This window comes from Rhinatrema bivittatum, chromosome 2 (genome assembly GCF_901001135.1).
Source record: "Rhinatrema bivittatum chromosome 2, aRhiBiv1.1, whole genome shotgun sequence".
Classification (NCBI taxonomy): Eukaryota; Metazoa; Chordata; class Amphibia; order Gymnophiona; family Rhinatrematidae; genus Rhinatrema; species Rhinatrema bivittatum.
In genome coordinates, this window is record NC_042616.1 from 743,373,486 (window position 1) to 743,392,403 (window position 18,918).

At 41.1% G+C, this 18,918-nt stretch overlaps 1 protein-coding gene across 1 annotated transcript in view; it reads right to left on the reverse strand.

Moving 5' to 3' along the window:
* The window catches only part of CSMD3 (CUB and Sushi multiple domains 3), a 3,551,396-nt gene that overhangs the window by 1,889,000 nt on the left and 1,643,478 nt on the right, over positions 1 to 18,918 (reverse strand). The window contains 1 exon segment of the mRNA XM_029591914.1: positions 7,300 to 7,412. Coding sequence (XP_029447774.1) covers positions 7,300 to 7,412 — 113 coding nt within the window.

Sequence of the window (18,918 nt, forward strand, 5' to 3'; positions counted from 1 at the left end):
ATTGCTTCCTAGTTTGTAAACCACTATATGTATCCTATTGCTCTTCTCCAGTTTCTGCTGATACTGTACTGTAAGCCTGAGCTCCCATTGTCTTCCAGCTCCATCTGCTGTTTTTATTAGAGTGCTGTCATCAGAAGCACTGCATGCATTTTACAGGTGATAAACAATTACAGCCATAGGAGTACAGAAAGGATGTTGACCATCAGCAGATATCAGTCTGAAGCACAAATAAGAACATTTTAAGGTACTGCTTATTCCCAGCCTTGATTTCTCCTTTACTCCGGTGATGTAATTTGAGGTTTGTTGCATCAATAAACTGTGTTAATATATTACTCATATTCTAGAACAAAAGGAAACTAAAAACAAATAATGTGAGTAACAAAAAAAAGAGTTCAAGTTAATTTACAAACCAGATGAAATCATTTTAACTGCAGGGTCAAAATCAATAACACTACAATGCAAATAAAGAAATTGTCTTTGTAGAGTTTCTGAGAAGCAGGCATAACCTATTTATAAAGAAGATATAATTGTAGACCCTTGCAAAAACTAAAGGTGATGACACAATAAAAAAAAAACTGTAATGTCAGAGAAGTCTAAAAACAATCTGAATTAATTATGTTTCAACAAAACATGTCTGTGTCAAGTGAAAGTGCATCCTTTTTAGATGAAAAATAACTTATGCACATGAATAATAAAATTATTAGAAAGGACTCTTGCATAAACATATTTTAAATGTTTGTTTACTCAAGGTGACTCCATATAGTAACAGACTATTTTAAAGTAATCAATTACAACTTTAATGATAATAATCACAAAACTTTAATTGTCACAAACTTTCTGCATACCAAATACTAGTAATTGGTGAACCGACCATAACAGAGCCAAGCAACTATTGTGTGGGCCATATGAAGAGAAGGAAAATCCTTAAGTATCAAATGATGCAATCGGAGACCAAGAAAATATATTAGAAAGATACAGAAATTGTTCCAATCATTTTGGGCGCAACTGGCAACATTGAAAAGAATTTCCTGGCACAGCCAGAGGGGTGCCTGTGCTTACTTGGATTTTCAGAAGGCGTTTGATAAAGTTCCTCATGAGAGGCTTCTAGGAAAGGTAAAAAGTCATGGTATAGGTGGCGATGTCCTTTCGTGGATTACAAACTGGTTAAAAGACAGGAAACAGAGAGTAGGATTAAATGGACAATTTTCTCAGTGGAAGGGAGTGGGCAGTGGAGTGCCTCAAAAAAGATATAATTGCGATGGAGAAGGTACAGAGAAGGGCTACCAAAATGATAAGGGGAATGGAATAGCTCCCCTATGAGGAAAGACTAAAGAGGTTAGGACTTTTCAGCTTGGAGAAGAGACGGTTGAGGGGGGATATGATTGAGGTGTTTAAAATCATGAGAGGTCTAGTACGGGTACATGTGAATTGGTTATTTAGTCTTTCAGATAATAGAAAGACTAGGGGGTACTCTATGAAGTTAGCATGTGGCACATTTAAAACTAACTGGAGAAAGTTCTTCTTCACTCAATGCACAATTAAACTCTGGAATTTGTTGCCAGAGGATGTGGTTAGTTCAGTTAGTATAGCTGTGTTTAAAAAAGGATTGGATAAGTTCTTGGAGGAGAAGTCCATTACCTGCTATTAATTAAGTTGACTTAGAAAATAGCCACTGCTATTGGTAGCAACATGAAATAGACTTAGTTTTTGGGTACTTGCCAGGTTTCTTAATGCCTGGATTGGCCACTGTTGGAAACAGGATGATGGGCTTGATGGACCCTTGGTCTGACCCAGTATGGCATGTTCTTACGTTCTTATGTACACCATCTTATGAACTCCAAAAGGAAACTTTCTTTGGCACAATCAAAGAACGAAATCAGAAGAGAAGCTGAGACACTGAGATCATTATCAACATCCCCTGGCTTAAAGTGTGGTTCACTGTGATCAACCTCACCTGTCTAAAGTTGTAGATAGAATAAGATATACATTTAAAATAATTAATAAATGAATAAGATATGAAGACAATTTACCCATTTGGAGAAATTACCCAATGAAACCTAAATCCTAGAATGTAGTAAAAATGTATATCCCTCAATCCACAGTGTTGTTTATTTTATTTATTTATTTAAAAACTCTTCTATACCATCGTTATGTTAGATAACCATCCCAACGGTTTACAGAAAGGCACAATAATGAAAATTATGAGTGATATAGATTACAAATTAAACATGTGCCATCATAGTACAGTAACATTTTAGTTCAATAAACTATGTGTTTAAGTTAAGCCTATCTGTTTGTTAGAAAATTATTAGGCGGTTTGAATTTATCATTAATATGCATTTGTAGGTGCACCATTTCAAAGAAGTGACATTACATTTTCTCTTATGAAACATTATAACTGCAAACATTACTATACTAAGGTAATTTTCATAGGGTTCCACATATAAAAATAGCATATATGGGTATAAGGAGCATGTATATGCGAATACATTATTTTACAATGTCTTTTTTCTTGTGTGTACCTTTTACCAGGGAAACAGAAGTGGACTAGGAGTGTTGCAGGGCATGGTTCAGAAGTCTGCATGGGTAGTTACTATTTTGTAAGAGACATACTGTATATGCATACAGTAACAAACTTGTATTTATGTGAAATCAGACTTGTCTGTCATCTGAGGTTTTTGGATAGGAGGTCTGGGAGAGCTGCTGGGGATGTAGAGTGAAATGCTAGAGATTCCACTAAAGCAGAATCTAGGGCAGTTTCTGGATTCCAAAGGATTACACGATCAAAGGCAGCAAATCTGAGCAATTTTATTCAGTGAGCAGAGAGTTGGATCAGGGAAGAGCCTAGATGAGGTGTACTTAGATTTCAATGAGGTCCTTCACACAGCTCCAAGAAGTCCCTTATAAATAATTTAAGTGCCCTTTCATTTAAGTTGAAACTGGTTGTGTGGGAGGTGACCAAGGGTGGTGGTAAATGGGGTTTACTCCAAGGTGATGGGCATTACTAGTGGTGTGCTAAATTTCCATGCAAGAGACAGGAGGGTTTAGTGCACAGCTGTGCTGAGCCAATGTCCACTCTTTTTGCCCTCAGCACCTTGCTGTTTTGTTCTGCCACATTCTCTTCTTGCCTCTTTCTTGGATTCACTAGGGTATTTTGACCCAAGAAATGGAAACAGAAAAGGAAAAAAAAGAAGTACCTTCTCCTTTCTTGCCCATCTCTGGATACCTTGTGTCTCTTGAAATCACTGCTGTTACTCCTGCCTTGCTTCTCTCCAGGTTCAGCTGCCTCAGTCTGCGATCTGTACCTTTGGTTTTGATACGACTCTTCTTCTTGCCTCACACCTTGTTCGATACCTTGAGGTGTTGATGCCACTGTGCTTGCTGCCTTACCTTACTCGATGTTTTGAATGTGGATGCCTCTCCTTTTAGTGTCTTACCCCTTGCTTAAGCCCAAATTTTAAATCATTGGCACACCTAAAATCCGGAGATTATGCCAGGCCCTGGGAGCGCTGAGCGCATTTTAGAAAGGGCCCTAACCCCCTCTAAGCGCAGACGTGCCGGGCCTGAAGAAAGGGGTGGGCCATGGGAGCAGACTCTGGGTGGGAAAGGGTGGGACAGGGGGCAGGTTGGGAAAGCGCCATTATACGGTTTCCCAGGGAAGCACGCGCCAGCAGCCGGTCGGCACGCAGAGTTTACTTCTGCTCCAAAGGAGAAGTAAGTATAAAAACAAAAAAATTGGGGACAGCTAGGGTAGATTTATGGGTTTGGGATGAGATGGAAAGAGGGAGAAAGGATAGGGTTAGGGTTAGGGAACAGGGCATAGGCCCAATCACATCACTGTGCGATTCTTTTAAAATCCACCACTTGCACTTGGAGGAGGCCACCTGCCCATACATACATGCGTGGACATTAAAATCCATCACGCATGTGCACACGGGAATTACGTTTTATAACACATGCACGTGGACACGCACATGTTATAAAATAGCTGCGTCCGTGTGCGCTCACTGAGAACCGTGCGCACATGGATGCGTGTATGGGCCTTTGAGAAATCTAACCCTATGTATTTATTTTTTTAAACAGGAATGTGTTTTTGAGCGAAAATATAGTACTTCTTTAGTGCTTAAAGAAGAGTTTAAGGAGTTGTATTAATCCTGGAGTAAAGAGAATCTTTTGAGTTTGTGCTACCATTATAACGGACAAACAAACATTTGTAATAAATACCACTGTATCTAATGTCCTTCTCCCCATCTCACTGTGTCTCAAGCTGTTCATACCATGATTTATGCCACTTTGTCCCTCTATATTTTGGAGTATTCATGGCACTATTTGTGCTGCTTTATCCCTCTCATGTTGTCTTTGGATCTTCATTGCCACTGTTGTTGGTTTCCTTTGCTCCTACTTTGGTGCCTTGGATGGCTCATGCTACTGTATGTTATTTCCAATTTACCTACTTTGTCAAAAGTTTTAGAGATGTGAGTGCTGAAACATTTAGAGGATTTTGTAATTGCTGCTAACATTTATGACAATGAGCATTATGGTTCAGGAAAAATTGTGGTACAGAAACCCTTCTATTATCCTTATTAGACTATATATCCTCTTATTTGGAAAATAAGAAAACAGGTATTCTTGCATCAGCTTTTGACAATTTATCATAGTAAGTTGTTGTCTAGGTTGAAGGATTATGTGGTAGCAGCAATAGTCCTGCAGTGGTTCTGCTCTTTTTTAGCCATAAGAAACAAAGAGTATGTTTCATATTAGTATTCCCTAGAAGAAGGTATTCCACAAGGTTCCTGCCTTCCCCCTTGTTTGTTCAATATGTGGTTAAGTCCTTTGGGCAATATACTCTCCAGTATGGGGGTAGTATACAAATGCTCGCCGAGGATGTACACATATTTATTCCTAATGATTGTCCAGGAGAGATTCCAATGGAAAAACTGGTGATTATGCATGGTCAATAAATGGTTGTTGGATAATGCTTTATTGTTAAATTGTGACAGAACATTGATTTTATGGGTAGGAAATATGCCATAGTGATCCCTCTTACCCATTCAGTAAGAGAAATATGAGCAGTCTTTATCAACTGAATTAACTAACTAATTAATTAACCTAGTGATTAAAGTGGCTAAAATGGCTTATTCTAAATTTAATTTACATAGGCCATTAGAAAAAATGTTAACGGTTGAAAATTGCAGTGTTATTATACAGGCATTGATTTTATCATATATTGATTAATGTAATGCCTTATAATATGGGTTGCCAGCAAAACTGATAAAGGTTTTGCATCTGGTACAGAATGCGGCAGTTGGGGGTATTTTTAATTTGCCTTGGAGGGAGTCAATTACACCTTTTATGCAGCAACTTCATTGGCTGCATAAAATTGGTTACAGGGTGCAGTTTAAAATGCTTGCCAGCCTCTATAAGGCTGTGCATAAGGTTTCCCATTGTTTAATGTAAAAGACTGAGGGGTATGTGCCAATTTGTGCTTTATGCTCTTCAGGTCAAGAATTGCTATCTGTTCCTTCTTTGCAAAAATCTAGATTGCACAGAACTAGATTTAAGGCCTTTTTTATATGTTCACCAGTTTTATGGAATACCCTAACCCAGGGGTGAGAACTCCAGTCCTCGAGGGCCACAAACAGGCCAGGTTTTCAGGATAACCGCAATGAATATGCATGAGATAGTTTTTCATACATTGGAGGCAGAGCATGCAGATCTATCTCATGAATATTCATTGTGGATATCCTGAAAACCTGGCCTGTTTGTGGCCCTTGAGGACTGGAGTTTGCCACCTGTGCCCTAAGCTATTGGGGCACGCAAAGAATCTGGTTATTAAAAATCATAAACTTAGTAAAGGAGGAATTATTTTGTGAAGCTTTTGGTGAAGGGGATGATGGGGCACAAGCACAGGTTTAGTTATAGTATCATAAGAACATAAGATATGCCACACCGGGTCAGAACAAGGGTCCATCAAGTCCAGTATCCTGTTTCCAACAGTAGTCAAATCAGGCCTCAAGTACATGGCAAGTACACAAACAGATAGATCACAAGCTACTATTGCTTATTAATTACCATTATATCAGTTTATGGATTTACCTCTAGAAACTTATCCAAACCTTTTTTAAACAAAGTTACAAAACCCTCTACAATGAAAAAAGTGAATGGCTAACTTCATCACTTCATTTTATTTAAGGTGTAGTCCTTGGGAGTCCTGAGTTATAATGCTAGCCCATGGCTTCTAAAAGTAATAATCAGTTATGTTAAACAATAATTCTGAACAACCAAACTTAATAACTGTGGTAAAATTGACACCTGTGTAAAAACTGGAGACCCTGTAATGCCACAAACATATCCTTACAAAAGCCACCTGAATCAAGAATTTTGGTATTATTGAGTTTCTCTTGTTTTAGATCATTAACCAATGCTAAGGTTTTTCTATGTTTTGATACTTCCTATTTTTTTTTAAGAAAAAAAAGGTAATAGATAAATCATAGTTTAAGGACCTGAGTTTGGTTGTCTGCTATCCAAAAGATAAGGAATATAGTGTAGATTATATACCTGCAACTAAATGTATAACTAAATAGAAAGCACTGCACCACATGGATGCTGCTTGTGATATCCACCCTGTCTCTGGTCTCCCTCCAGCTCTTCTTTTTCCTGGCTTCTTTGTGTAACCTGATCTGAGGAGGTAAAATATATGCCAAGGCTTGAAATGCCATAAAGGAGTTTGGGAAGTGAGTAGAGCAGGTGGAAAGAGTTTTAAAGGAAGGCAACTTGGTTTCCTGCCATCCTCTCCTCCCTGTCCACAAAAGGTTCACTTCACACCTACCTTTTGCTAAGCAATGTTGCAGGGATGATATCAAGTAATCATGCTGTAACTTTGGAAAATGGGATACCTGAGCCAAGTGTGTAGTGGAATGTGAATACTAGTGGAGAATAAGAGCTCAACCAATGGGCAACTGCCTATGGGGAGGGAGGTCCCTCCTCTTGCATTGACAATAGACTAAATAAAGTGCAGTTGGGGTGGTATTGTTACCAGATACACCTGTCTGGTGGGTGGAGAGGTGCAGGGGGAACATGGGAGGCTAATTGCACATAAGTTGGGTCCAACCTCACCTGAGGAGCACAGCTAGCAGGTGACATGTCAGGAGCCAATCAGCAGAGCAAAGATAGTAATCTGGCTAGTTCCATGGCAGCTGAGATGATAGTATACATATTCTGCACCATTAAAATGAAAGCATTAGCACATACCCAGTCATTATATACTACTAGACATTCTTAAACACTGCACAATATTACCTTTGTAGTTAACCTTGAAACCAATTGATCCAACACTTTCATCAGTTTGAAGGTGCAGCCACATCTGACTATTCATGCTTACAATTAAATCTGGAACAAAGCTTCCTGTTAGCCTAAAAGAAATAAAAAATTAAAAATTATGAAGGTAATTTTTTACAGCCCACATAGTGGTAAAACTGACATTGTACAAACAGACTTTAACAAGTATTTCAAGGTGAACTTACAAGCATAAATTTGCTCTGACGATCCTTGGATAATTGGCAGAGTTTGCATGAAATTACCTCACAGAAAGTTAGATCTGCTCCAAGCAGAGTGTAACTTTTGAGGGCTAATTTACATGTATACTTTTTTACATGACAAAGTATGTGCAGAAGTCACAACTCCCCCCAACTCCACCCCAACAGGCCCCAGAACTCTTGCCCTCCGTGCTTATTTTTAAGCACAAAACTAGGTTACACACAAACTTTTATGCACCCTGACCCCTGATTGATTTAGAAAATTCTCAGAATTGATTTCCACACATAAAACAGTGTTTATATGCATAAGTTGCTTTGAAGATCAAACTACATATATATAATTTTTTTTTTATTTATTAGCAGAAGTTCAAAATTATTATGAATGTGATAGGCATACAGTAAAAAGATACTTTTTTTATATTAATCTGTAAATGTCAAAATAACAATGCAAGTCCTACTCTAGTCTTTACCACTAAAGACGGTTCATAAAATTAATTACATAGAAGTCAATATTCAAACCTTAGAAACCATTTATCCACTAAAATGGCACTTAGCCTGATAAATCAACGAGGCTAGTTTGGGAAACTGATACACACAGGGGGAAAGGGGAATTGGATTCAAACAGGAACCAACGAGGGCCCTGACTTTTATGGTCTGCGAAACAGAGAAGCATGGGATAACCTACACGGCACAGCAGATTACCATAAGCTTACGGGGCAGACTGGATGGACCATTTGGTCCTTTTCTGCCATCATTTCTATGTTTCTATATAAATTGGGTATATCTGGCTACTTGTCTGCTACTTCTTGTTATTTGTTATGGCCAAAAAAGTAATAGACAAGTCATAGTTTAAGGACCTGAGGTTGCTGAATTTTGGTACAGTATAGTGGCAACACAAATTCTAAGCAGTGAGCAAGCAAGTGCATGTTTTGAATTTGCCAATCTATGTTCATTTTGGGATGGGGCCCTTGTAGTTTGTGATATGCATACTTTGAATCCACCAATCTTGCTTTGTTATTTTAAGAGGATCATGGTATATGGAAAAAGTTTATTTTGAATCTGCCAATCATTTTTTTTTTGTTTTGCTAATTTAACTTTTGAGAACAGGTATGTTAAGGGTATTCTGGTGTTGGGGCCCTCATCATTATTTTATTTCAGTCACAATCAGACATATTGGATCTGCAGTGTAGATTGTACAGTGCAGAATAATTTTATTTGTACTGTTATGGTGGCAGTCTGTATGCCCCTTTTGTTTTTGGCTTTTTTGTGAAATCATCGCTCACTTATTCTGTGTTGTAGGCCATGACCTGAAGCACTTGACTTGTTGCAGTGCACACACTAGGGTGCTGCACAATACAGTGCTACTGTGTATGTGTAGGGGGTGGGGTGTGCTTTCAATTAGTAGGGATGTGAATCATTTTTTCACGATTTAAAACAATCAGATATATTTTAAATCGTCAAAAATCATTGAGTCGCGATACAATAGAAATTCTCCCGATTTATCATGAAAAATCATAAATCGGGGGAGGGCGAGGAAAACCGGCACACCAAAAAAACCCCTTAACCCACCCCGACCCTATAAAATGAATCCCTTACCTTCCCCCACCCTCCCGAACCCCCCCCCAAAACTTTTTAAGAGTACCTGGTGGTCCAGTGGGGGCGCGGGGACCGATTTCCCGCTCTCGGACCATCGGCGCCATTTTGGCTGCCACTCAAAAATGGCGCCGATGGCCCGATAAAAAAAAAAAAACCACCCGACCCTTTAAAAATGACCCCTTAGCTTCCCCCACCCTCCCGATCCTCCCAAAACATTTTAAAATAACCTGGTGGTCTAGTGGTGGTCCCGGGAGCGATCTTCCTTTCTCAGGCCGTTGGCTGCCACTCATAAAGATGGCACCGATGGCCCTTTGCCCTTACCATATGACAGGGTATCCATGCCATTGGCCGGCCCCTGTCACATGGTAGGAGCATTAGCTGGCTAGCGCCATCTTTAAAGATGGCTGCCGCCATCATAAAGATGGCCGCCGCCATCTTTAATGATGGCGCCGGCCATCCAGTGCTCCTACCATGTGACAGGAGCCGGCCAATGGCACGGATACCCTGTCACATGGTAAGGGCAAAGGGCCATCTGCGCCATCTTCATGAGTGGCAGCTGATGGCCCAAGAACGGGAGATCACTCCCGGGACTACCACTAAACCACCAGGTAATTTTAAAATGTTTTGGGGGGCTCGGGACGGTGGGGGATGCTAAGGGGTCGTTTTTAAAGGGTCGGGTGGGTTTTTTTTTAATCGGGCCATTGGCGCCATTTTTGAGTGGCAGCCAAAATGGCGCCGATGGACCGAGAGCGGGAGATCGGTCCCCGCGCCCCCACTGGACCACTAGGTACTCGTAAAAAGTTTTGGGGGGTTCGGGAGGGTGGGATAAGGTAAGGGGTTAATTTTAAAGGGTCGGGCCTCACTAAAAAAAAATAACGATGTGAATCAGAACCAATTCCAATTCACATCACCCACATCACCCATGATCAGATTTTTTCCCCCCTCTAGCTGAACCCGATCGTTAAGACGATCGGGCACACGATTCACATCTCTATCAATTAGTACCAGCCCTAGTAAGTGGAATCTCATTTATCAGATTTAAATCAAAGATGAGAGCAGTGTTCCTCTAATCTGTACATACAAATTAGTAGCAGTGTGGCACTGCAGGCTGGAAACAGTCACTCACACTTATTGCCTTTAGTGTGAGATTTTAGTTTTCTTGGTATCTGTTTTGCTGTCAGAGAATCACAAATATTTTGCTAGCTAACGTGTCACTCTGTGTGTTGGTGCTCTGTCATGTGACCTCAGGCCTCTCTCAAGTGGTCAATGGCCCACTGACCTCAATTTGTGCTCTAGTTTATAATAGCTCAGTTGCAGTGGTGGTGGTATATTCATCATCATCATTATTATTATAATTTCATTCACAGTCAGACATATAATTTAGCTTTGCAGTGCAGGAATCTTCATTCTATTATGATGACAGTCTGAGTGTCTCTTTTCTGTTTGGCTTTTTGGGTAAATCATCACTCACTTTCTCTGTGTTAGGCCAATTTCTGTGATGAAGCACTACACTCACTGAAGTGCACACATTGCACACAATTCTATTGTGTGTTATATTCGGGGGGAGGGGGGCAGGGGAAGGTTGATTGTGCTCTCTGGTCTCACTCAGTGCCAGCCTGAGTACTTCTAATTTACTAAGTTAGGCCTGGATTCATCATTCTTCATAGAATGAGATTCTTCATAGAATGATGAATCCTGCGAAAACGGGAAGCGGGGGTGCGAAGGGGGGGATGCGGGCCTGCGAAGCCCACAGCCTTCGCACCATGGAGGTGCACCGACTGCCAGCTTTCACACCGAATAGTGCCTCCGTGAAAGGTGGTGCTATTCGGCACACTACTGCTGACGATAATCACCACCAACTCCACCCCCTCCCCACCCCGACTCAACCCCTCCCCCTAATTTGCATTATATCGCATGCAAAAAGGCCCTTTTCACATGCAAAAAGGCCCTTTTCGCATGCGATATGGCCGTATTGTGTGCATTAGGGCCCTAACACACGAGATAAAGCTTTAGAAAATAACCCCCTTAGAAAGTAATCTCATTTCTCAGATTAATTAAAGAGCAGTACTTCTCTGCATATATTGGCTCTGCAAACTAAGTTGATTCATATTCTATCTGTTAGTGTGACTCTGTGTGCACTGCCTAACATTTAGTGTGACAGTCTGTAGTTTTTAGCTTTTTTTGTGAAAAAATCATGAATCACTTATTTTGTGTTAGGCCGCTGCTACATTCATTGCCTCTGCACACTGCACCGGTACCATGCCCTTTCCATTCAATAGAAAGTGTGGTACTGGGCAGGAGGAAAATATGATAGCACTGGCAAGAGTATTGGAAGTAAGGAAGCAACAACAATAATAGGCTCTGGTAGTGATACCAGGAACAGTAGTCTCACTAGCAACATACAGCAATTGTTTGAGAAAGCATGATGATAATCCTAATAGTTCTGAGGATGAAGATAAAGGTTGCTTGGTGACTCAGGTAAGCAGCAAGGAAGGAATACCTGAAGACGAGGAACAGCCAAAAGTCAAAGGACTGCAGTACACCTTTTTCATTGACCAAAAATTAGTGCTAGAGAAAATCATGGATTCCAATTCAGGTGATGATGACATGTATACTTTAAATATTTAATTTTTTTATATTCTGCTTTTTGCATGTTTTTAAGCACTTCAAAGTGCATTACATTCAGGTACTGTAGTATTTCCCTATCCCCAAAGGGCTTACAATATAGGGGATCATTTATCAAAGTGCTATATGGCGTTTTCGCATGCAAAAAATGCCTTTAATGCATGTGGAAATGCATGGTGCAATGCAAATGGCAAAAAGGGGAGGATATTGTCCAAGCTCACAGTTTTGTGTGGCTTTAACTACATCTTTTCCATTTGTGTAAAGCCATGCAAGAGGGCTTTATTGCATGTTGTGATTTTTTCAAGCTCCTGGAGAGCTAGCCTTGCTATTGGGACCCTCCTACAACCACTGGGGGGGGGGAGAGAGAGAGAGAGAGAGAGAGAGAGCTGTAATGCCTTCACACTAGATAGGTATTTATATCTCTATGGGAGGCCCACCTAGTCACTTGAGGTGAGGTTTAGGTATTAGTGTAGGGGTTAGGGGCCACTTTGACATTCAAAGTGAGACGTACGAGCAGAGCAGTGCTCTCTTGTGAATATTTTATGACCTTCTGAGTGAGGAATCTCACCCAAAGATGAGATTTGTGTAATGTTCTCTCAACCTAGCTTGATGGACTCTCTATCTGGGCTGCTCTAACCACTAGGCTACTCTTGGTGGAAAAATGCAAGCAAGGTAGTGGAGAAAGGATATGAGGGACCACCTGATAGTACTCTCATTTCTGAGGAAGAGGAGGAGACCGATGCAATGGTAATGTAATTGCAGAGGTAGCCAGAGTGCAATGTCCAAGTGCTTCTAGAAGAGATACTAAGGGCAAGAATTCTCCTTCAGTAAACGAGCATAGGGTACCAGAAAGATTTCAGATTTGGAATCACTTTCATGTGTTGGCTGATCAGAATTTTGCTGCATGTGCCATTGTAAAAAGATAATGAGCAGAGGAAAGATAATTGGAATCTCTCTAATACCTCCGTAAAACACAAGCAACATAGAAGATTGCTGCTCGTAGAAAAGGCTGGTTCAGTGGTTGCTCCTTCAGCATCACCTACAACAGCTTGAAAGCCACAAGAGGAAAGAGGAGGTAGTCCATTTCCTAGTGTTACCTTCCAGCTCTCACTCTCAGTTGCAGCAAAGTCTCTTCCCTAGATGTAGCAGCAAACAAACCTAGGGTAGATTCAGTTGTGTCCTGGTGCATGGAGCAGGCAGAATCCAAAATGGTTATGTGATATATTGGTAAAATGATTGTTTGGGTTAATCAGCTGCTGCAGGTGGTAGAGAATGTGGGGTTTAGGCAGCTACTCCATCTCTTAACCCCCGATTACAAAGTTTCTTGCAGGACTACATTTAGTCGATGTGTGGTTCCTACTCTGTACATGCAGTGTCATGACCAAATGTAGACTTTGCTGGCAAAGACTAAGGAAAGTGCAACTCAGCAGTGACAAATGGACTAGTATGAAAACAATGCATGCATATTTGTCCCTCAAGCACACTGGTGGTAGCTGGATGAGCCATTAGCTGAAAGCAGCTCTCAGAAGGAGGATACCAGTGGGCTATACTGCATATCCAGGTGCTAGAGATAGAATCAAACCTCAGAAAATATCTTGAAGGCAATCTGGGGAATGGCTGTAATAAGCTGTAAACTTAATTTTAATGGCTGTTTTTATTACTGACAATATACAGCCAGAAAATGTTGGGGTTTTAAGGTTTGTTTAATTTTTGTTATTCATTTCTTTTTTTTTTCTTTTTGATTTTATTTTAGTGCACACTAAATCAAGTTAGTGCACACTAATTCACATTAGTGCACAATAATTTGATTTAGCACATACTAAAACATTAGAATGTAAATTGCAGGCCATTTAAAACTTTTAGATGAAGAAGGGAGGAGTTCAGAAGGAACAATGTGCATTAAATATTTTGCAATACATTAACAAACTAATTTAATTTCACATTTATTTGACACTCTCTTGTGCCACAGTCTCTGAGAACTCAGGAAACCTATCATGTCACGTGAGGGAAGATACTGCATTAGCTGGACCTCCTCGAGCCACTCCTTCTCGTGGAGACTCAGGTATTGCCCTTTCTTCCTAAGTTCTTCAGCTTCTCTTGGAAATCAGGCTTTCCTATGGACACCCTCCTGGATGGTCTTCCAGGCATGGTTATAAACCTCCAGATCTGGATGGGAGCCTGGAGGTGTGAAGAGCAATTTCTGTTCCAGGAGGAAAAGGTGCGCAAGGAGGTTCCTATTTCCCCTGCCAAGTCAGGGTTTCCTGGGCTAGGGCTTTCACAAGGTAGATGAGGCGAGCCAAAGGGAAGTCATTTCCATAAACTAAAGCAAAGAATAAAAGGCAAGAAAGATCAGATTGAAGGGATTTTAGAACACCATACATCAAAATCAATGGAAAATCCCATAATGAGGGAGTGTGTGAGAGAATGAAGAATGAGCATATCTGTGTTTGTGCATGTCTGTGTGTGTGAGTGTAGCATCCCTCCCCAAACCATGACAACCTCACTGTAAATGGAAATCAAAAGATCCCAGCCAGGTATGGTGAGCTACAATGGCAGCAGGAACAAAAAAAAATGAAACAGCACAAGGCCTTCCACAATACTGAGTGACTGCGGCATCCGCCTCTTGCACAGATCTCCCAGGTAACAGGAAGTCCATATGGGAGTAGGGAGCAGAGCTTTGAAGCTCCTGTTGTTTAAAGAAAAGAAAAAAAGAAGTTACTGAAGGGCAGACTTTAATCCCGTGATAATTCTAGACAAAAGTATTTGGGGGGGGCGGGGGGCATTATGAGAGGGAAGTTAGGTATGAAGCAAAGCAAGGAAAAGTGACATTTTCACATTTAATTCCTGTCTTTATAGCACAGTCTCCCACGTCTAAATTTAGAAAGGAACACTACAAGGGTCTTATATGCAATAATAATAAAAAAGAAAAAAAAAACAAGCTCACAGCGAAACTACCACAAAGATATTTGTCAGCAGCACAGTCACCCAATTCTTCTATATGGTTGTGAAGTATGGGGTCTGTGTTGGATGGAAAAAATCACTGTATAAAATCTCTGCACCTCCAGTGTTGAAATGCACACTTTGTACCCACAGACATTCTTCAACAAGGAGTACAAGAAGAACTAGGGTGATTCCCCTCATATCTCACCATGAAAAAAGATATTCAAATTCTGAGGTTACCTTAGTAATACCATAAACACTCTGCACTGCCAAAGACTTGGTGAAATAAGACAAAATCTCTGCCTGGCCTCGAGCCTCTTTTTTTTTTCTGTCGCTTACCAACTACCCAGCTTCCTATTCCTACTTTCACATTCATCTCAGGTCCTCCAGTTCCACTCTCTCACATATATATATATATATATATATATATATATATATATATATATATATATATATATATATATATAAAGGGTTATATATAAAGGGAACTCTCCCAAAATGAATAAGTAATAACTTAATGGCAATCTTAAAAAACATGTTTTATGACTCTATGACCTTGGACTGCATTTTAGTTGTCTTGTACTTGCTGTGTTGGGGTGAAGGGATAGGGTAAGTGTCTGTGTGTGTGTGTGTGTGTGTGTATGGGGAGGGAGGGGTTTAGTGGGTAAGGGTGTGCTTCAGTTGCTTGTAGGGGTTGTGGTGAGAGTGGGGGGTGTAGGTGGTATGTGCTCTGGGATTGGTGAGAGGGGTTGCATGCCCTTTTTCTCCCTTTCACATTGCACCTTCTCCCCTTAATCTCTCTCCTCCCCACCCATGTGAGAATGGTGGTTTTTTTTATAAAAGGAATCATGAGGTATGTGTGTGTCAGGGTTGTGTGAGGTGGAAAGTGGGTGTGTGGAAGTTGAGAGGGGAACCTATCCCCATTTTCTGCTCATACCTTCCTCCCTTGTATCCCTCACCTCCTCTGTGTGAGTGGGGGTGAGGGGGTGAACATATACATGTTGTGCACTCTGTCCTCCTGTCCCCTACTGCACTCTCTGCATTCTTCCCTGCCCCATTCTCCTCTGCCATGTATATGTGTGTATATCATGGGAAGATACAAACTACCAGCGCTCAAACAGAAACATCCGTACTTATGAAAAAGACTACTGAATTTCTTTGGAAACTAGTGAATTGAAGCTTATGTTTTCATTTTATTTTTTAAGTATTAATGTAAAATCCAATAAAAATATTAAAGAAAAAAAAAAGAAAAAAAGAAAAAAAAAAGAAAAAGACCATTGAAAGTATTATATCAGGCCCTAAAACACAAATTTATTTATTTTATTTATTTTTAGTTTTTGATATACCGATGTTCTTGTATAATATACAAATCACACCGGTTTACAATGCGCCTTCTATTAAGAAAACAAAACAATCCAAGCTTGTATAGAGCCCTGCACAGAAACTATATGCTAGTGAAATACCTCACCTCATGTACACATGCAGAACATAGACAGTCCCTCACCAAATACAGAATAAAGAGACTATAAAATATAAATAGAAAAGCCCAAACAATGAATGAGCTAGAAACTGTAGGAAGACATACTTTGAACCCAGTGCAACAGAAAAAACAGAAATATCACCATTCTTCATAAAACATCAAATAAAATCAAGACATGTAGCTGATGAATAGGACATCCTAAAAATGCATATTTAAATTGTGTTGAATTTCCCAAATATCCATAAAATATTGAATGTTGAAATAACACCCAATAATTACATTTAATATGAATTTAAAAATCTCCATGCTCTCCATAACTGGGAAGTTTTGATTAAGAACATAAGAACATACAATTTCCAGGATTATGGTGGATTATGGAGGGTAGGGAAGGGTGGGGGAGCCACAAAAACTTTCTTCTCACTCTCTGTCATCACACCGACACACACACACAAATGTTTTTTCTCTCACACACATGCTCATTCACACACACTTTCTCACACATACATGCATGCATATGTGCTTTCACTCATTCACAGCTTGACTCATTCATACACACACACACACACACACACACACTCACACACACTCACACACACTCACACACACATAGATTCTCCCTGTCTCTCACACACTCTCTTTCATAGGTCCATGCTCCCTCCCTCTTCCTATCACACATAAATACACAACCTCTCTCACACATGCTCTTAGAAGGATGCTGGGCAGGGAGAGTGAAAAGATAGTGGAGCCAGAGCTGTTGTAAGGGGTGGGCAATTATCCACGGTGCAAGGGTTAGTGGGGGCACTAATGCACCTCACCAAAACCGAACAGCTGGTCAGCCTCCCCTCATTCCATTGCCTATTGCCAAAGGTCTTCTTAAATATTTAAAAATAAATTAAAATACTTACCAAGCTTACAGATGTAAGGAAAGTTGGCTTCAGGGTCAATTTGAAGTTTTGGGGCCACATTAGTGTCAAATTCATGCATTCCGCTAAGCATGAGGAATGCACAGTGTGAAATAGTGTGTAATAGGTCCCAAGAAGCATGAAGGGAGGCGATCTATGAAAGCCGTTAGGAATAACAAAAGAGATAGATGCCTTAATCTTTTTCAAATCCTTTATTGAAGTGGAGACGTAAAAGAATGATATAGCCTGACTCTGGCCGAGTTTCGCCGTGTACTACGGCTGCCTCAGGGGATTAATTGTACTTTCATGGACTCTTGATTATGAAACAGATATTAATGTCTGTCTGATCCACAACAATATTAGATCTTATCGCTTGTACAGTCAATCATATTCTCATAAATACGATATATCTAATAGCTCCTGGATTAAACCATGTTTGTTGTTACAAGTGGAGACCCGTATCCATAGTGGACTGTAAGGAGTACTATTGATTTATGCTTCATTATATAACCACTGTGATGGTTTAATCCAGGAGCTATTAGATATATCATATTCACGAGAATATGATTGACTGTACAAGCGATAAGATCTAATATTGTTGCGCCCGTCTATGTGCTTTCATTGGCTGGAGCGCCCGTTAATTTGGGCACTCCAGCCAATGAAAGCACATAGACAGGCGTGCGTGATGCACGCCGTGATGTCACGCACGCCCGTCTATGTGCTTTCATTGGCTGGAGCGCCCAAATTGACGGGCGCTCAGGCCAATGAAAGCACATAGACGGGCGCTCAGGCCAATGAAAGTACGCTTCGCTTCCCTCACAAACTTGCAGCCCCTGTCAGGGGCACTGCCCTGGGGAAGGAGATTTACTCAGTACTCACACCTCTCAACCGCAGCTGGGTTCTCCGAGGGGGGAAAGGATTTTCCCTCCAGGAGAACCGGGACCTGCGCGGGGGGGGACCGCTGCAAGCCATTTTCGCCACCGGCTGCCCCCTCCGGAGGGCGGCAGAGAAGGGAAGGGGCTGAAAAGCAACAAAAGGTAAGTTGGCACATGTCGAGCCGCTCCGGGAGGAGGGGATTTTCGGTTTTTAGGTTTTCATGGGTTAAAGTTGGTATCCACTTCCTGGTGCCTGTCATTTCAAATGTCATTTGAAATGACAGGTACCAGCACACCAGGATACTGTATAGGCGCTGTATTAAGCGCCTATACAGTAAAATGGGTTGCGCGGGCCTAACGCTTCGCCTAACGCTTTGCAGATGCGGCTTGCATTTGTAAGCAATTTAAATAGAGTATCGAGCGGTATGTAATCAGAACAGTGCGTGGGGCAAACGAGGGTGCGCCCGGCACTGCCGCATTCTTTCTAAGGCGGCCTTACTGTATCAACCCGATAGTGAGGGCGAAGGCTATCGGCGCCATTTTGAATACTGGCAGCCGATGGCCTGAGTGCAGGAGGTCACTCCCGGACCCCCACTGGACATTTGACAAGTCTTGTGGGGTCAGGAGGGTCCCCCAAGACTTACCAAAAGTTACTGGTGGTCCAGCAGGGGTCCGGGAGTGATCTCCTGCACTCGGGCCATCGGCTGCCAGTAATCAAAATGGCGCCAATAGCCTTTGCCCTTACTATGTCACAGGGGCTACCAGTGCCATTGGTCAGCCCCTGTCACATGGTAGGAGCACAAGATGGCATCGGCCATCCATTACAATTATTTAGCCATCTGACAAAATGATGAAATTCTTCAACAGTGCCTTTCCACAACATCAAGATGTCATCTATATAGCGCTTCCATACTGTTATATGTTGTGCAAATGGATTATTAAAATAAATCCACTGATCCTCAAAC